General features: G+C 38.3%; 1 protein-coding gene across 1 annotated transcript in view; it reads left to right on the top strand.

Moving 5' to 3' along the window:
* Positions 1–1,642, top strand: part of dnaaf6 (dynein axonemal assembly factor 6) — a gene marked incomplete at its 3' end in the record, with an annotated part of 5,827 nt that extends 4,185 nt beyond the window's left edge. Inside the window, exons 5-6 of the mRNA XM_084057129.1 lie at positions 538–623; positions 1,513–1,642. Of these exons, the coding sequence (XP_083913255.1) occupies positions 538–623; positions 1,513–1,642 (216 nt within the window). The remainder of the gene's footprint in view (positions 1–537; positions 624–1,512) is intronic.
* Positions 1,643–2,396: the final 754 nt, after the last annotated feature.

Raw genomic sequence — 2,396 nt, 5'->3', positions numbered from 1 at the left:
AATATGTTTTGGTTTTCACTGATTGATTGATAGAATACTTTATTAGCAGTTTGTGGTCCATTGTACCAGCTGTTGATCTGCTATAATTTACAACACAGACAGAAATGAACAACTATGCAGGATTTAAAGTATTGTGTACGTACATTCAGGGGTCTTCAATGTTTTCAGCCCAAGGACCCCCTAGTTGAGAGACGGATGAAGCAGGGACCCCCTCTATATTGTATAAAATTGTGTTTCACATTAAACTTTTTTTGTTTACTTGGTCTTCTCTTTTTCCCCTCTACACCTATACCTCTTTGCCAAAAATAGCCGATCAACGCCTCGCGCTGCGAGGCGTTGTGAGCTTGTAGATCTGCTATTTTTGGCTAAAGTTCACCTGAGAAAAGGGATGGGGTTAAGGTAAAAAAAAAATCATATCACGCAAAGATTTGGCGGACCCCCTGTAGTAACTCTGAGGACCCCCTAGGGGTCCCGGACCCCCTGTTGAAGACCCCTAGTGTACAATATTGTGATGTTACCTTTTTCTGCACATCTCAGGTGAGAATCAAGCTTCCAGACACCAAAGCAGCAGACCTAGTCCTGGATGTAAAAGAAACATTCCTTGATCTGCGGACTCCAAAATAGTAAGAGAGACATTAAAGAGTGTCAATACATGTCATTGTCTATTCACAGCTTCAGTCATAAAAAAATCATTTTAAACAAACAGACCGTTTTCCCATTAATGGGTTTATTTTTAGAATTTACATTTATTTATATTTTATATTTGAATAATTGCGTCAATGCCTGTTCTTCAGGGACTATTTTTGGCTACACTAGACATTTCAAATCAATACAAGCTTTGAAATGCATTTAATGGTAACAATAACTCCACATTGACAAAGAATGAAGGCAACAGGATTTTCATTGTGTTGGAGTACCTATCTCAAGGATTTTCACGTCTCAAAAATCCACGGTCTGCTTTGGAAAACGGTCAACAGTTATGTCAAGTGCACCGTGAGTTGTAGCTTCTCACCGGTGTGGTCCTTTGTTCCTTTAAAACCACTTGAGCCCTATTTCATACTTAAGCTATTCGAAAACATCCAATCCGCTATTTTCAAAAGATTTTGACATAATAATGACATTCACAAAATAGGTGAAAGTGGTTAAGAAACTACTTTACCTTTGTTTTTCTCCTTGACTGACTGCAACTTAATCCAAACTTAAAAGAGACAATTCTCTCTGGGAAAGCCACTTACAGACATTTACAGCTTCTTTTATGTGAGGTGATCGTGATCTGGGTTTTGATTCCTCATTTATGGGGTATTTGATATAATCTCTCTCTCACTCTCCCCCTCTGTCTGTCTGTCTGCCTCTCCTACTCTCTTTCATCATCTGTCCACTTCCCTTCTCCCATCTCCCTACTTCTCTCACCTGTCCTCTCGGCTCTGATCCCATCACATCTCTCCTCCTTCCCACTCTTCTTGTCTCCTCTCTTCATTGCTCATATCCTCCCTTCTTCCTCCTCCTCCTCAGTAAACTAGGTCTCCATCTTCCTCATCCCGTCCACAGCCAAAAGGGAAAGGCCCAGTTCTACAGTGAAAAGGGGGAATTGGAAGTCACTCTGTTAATGAATCGTCCCATGGATTCTATCAACTTGCAATAAGATAGAAATACACAAATGTCCTGATTTGTTTTTAAATAGCATAAATAATTCTAATGCACATTTTGAATTTCTTTTTCTTTTTTTTTAAATTGAGAAACAGGAAAAAAACATTACTGCCAAGATACGTTGTGGTTCTGGTTTGTGTTCAGGCAACTTGTGTTAGCTTTGAGTCCATGCTGCTATTGAACTGAATGATATCCTTTTATTAAATTAAATAAGAATGAAATTAAATGCTGCCCTCTGTCTTTTTACAATTATACTACACAGTGCAATCCTTATTGTTAATTAAACTGTGGGAGCGTACAAATGCAACCAAATGGACCGATAACTGTGCATGACATATTACACAGTGTGTAAAGACAGGCCGTCTCCTTACTACTGACAAACTATAAAATCATCACAACTTGTGTGATTTCAGAATGGGTTCTTTCCTTGCATTCTCCCTATTTTTGTATGACTTTTATTATGTATTTTCTGTAATGTATGTTATATTAATATATTATTATCTTATATGATTCATTTTTGTCTTTTTTTCTCTTAACCTATTGCGCCAAGTATTACCTCAATGTTTGTATATGAATCAGCCCTCAGTGGTGAAAGCTGAAAGTATATTTACTGAAGTACTGTACTTTAAGCTGCACTATGTGACTTTCCTATTCTATCCCGGATTTGAACCTGCATGGGTTTCCTGCGCAAGTGCTGAAATGTTTACAGCTGAGCTAATAGAACCTGCCTGCTTGCTCTGTAGGGAGAA

The sequence above is a fragment of the Gymnoscopelus microlampas genome, assembly GCF_963454915.1.
Source record: "Gymnoscopelus microlampas genome assembly, chromosome: 5".
Classification (NCBI taxonomy): Eukaryota; Metazoa; Chordata; class Actinopteri; order Myctophiformes; family Myctophidae; genus Gymnoscopelus; species Gymnoscopelus microlampas.
Note: the sequence above shows the minus strand (reverse complement) of the source record. Positions and strands in the feature narration are given on the sequence as shown.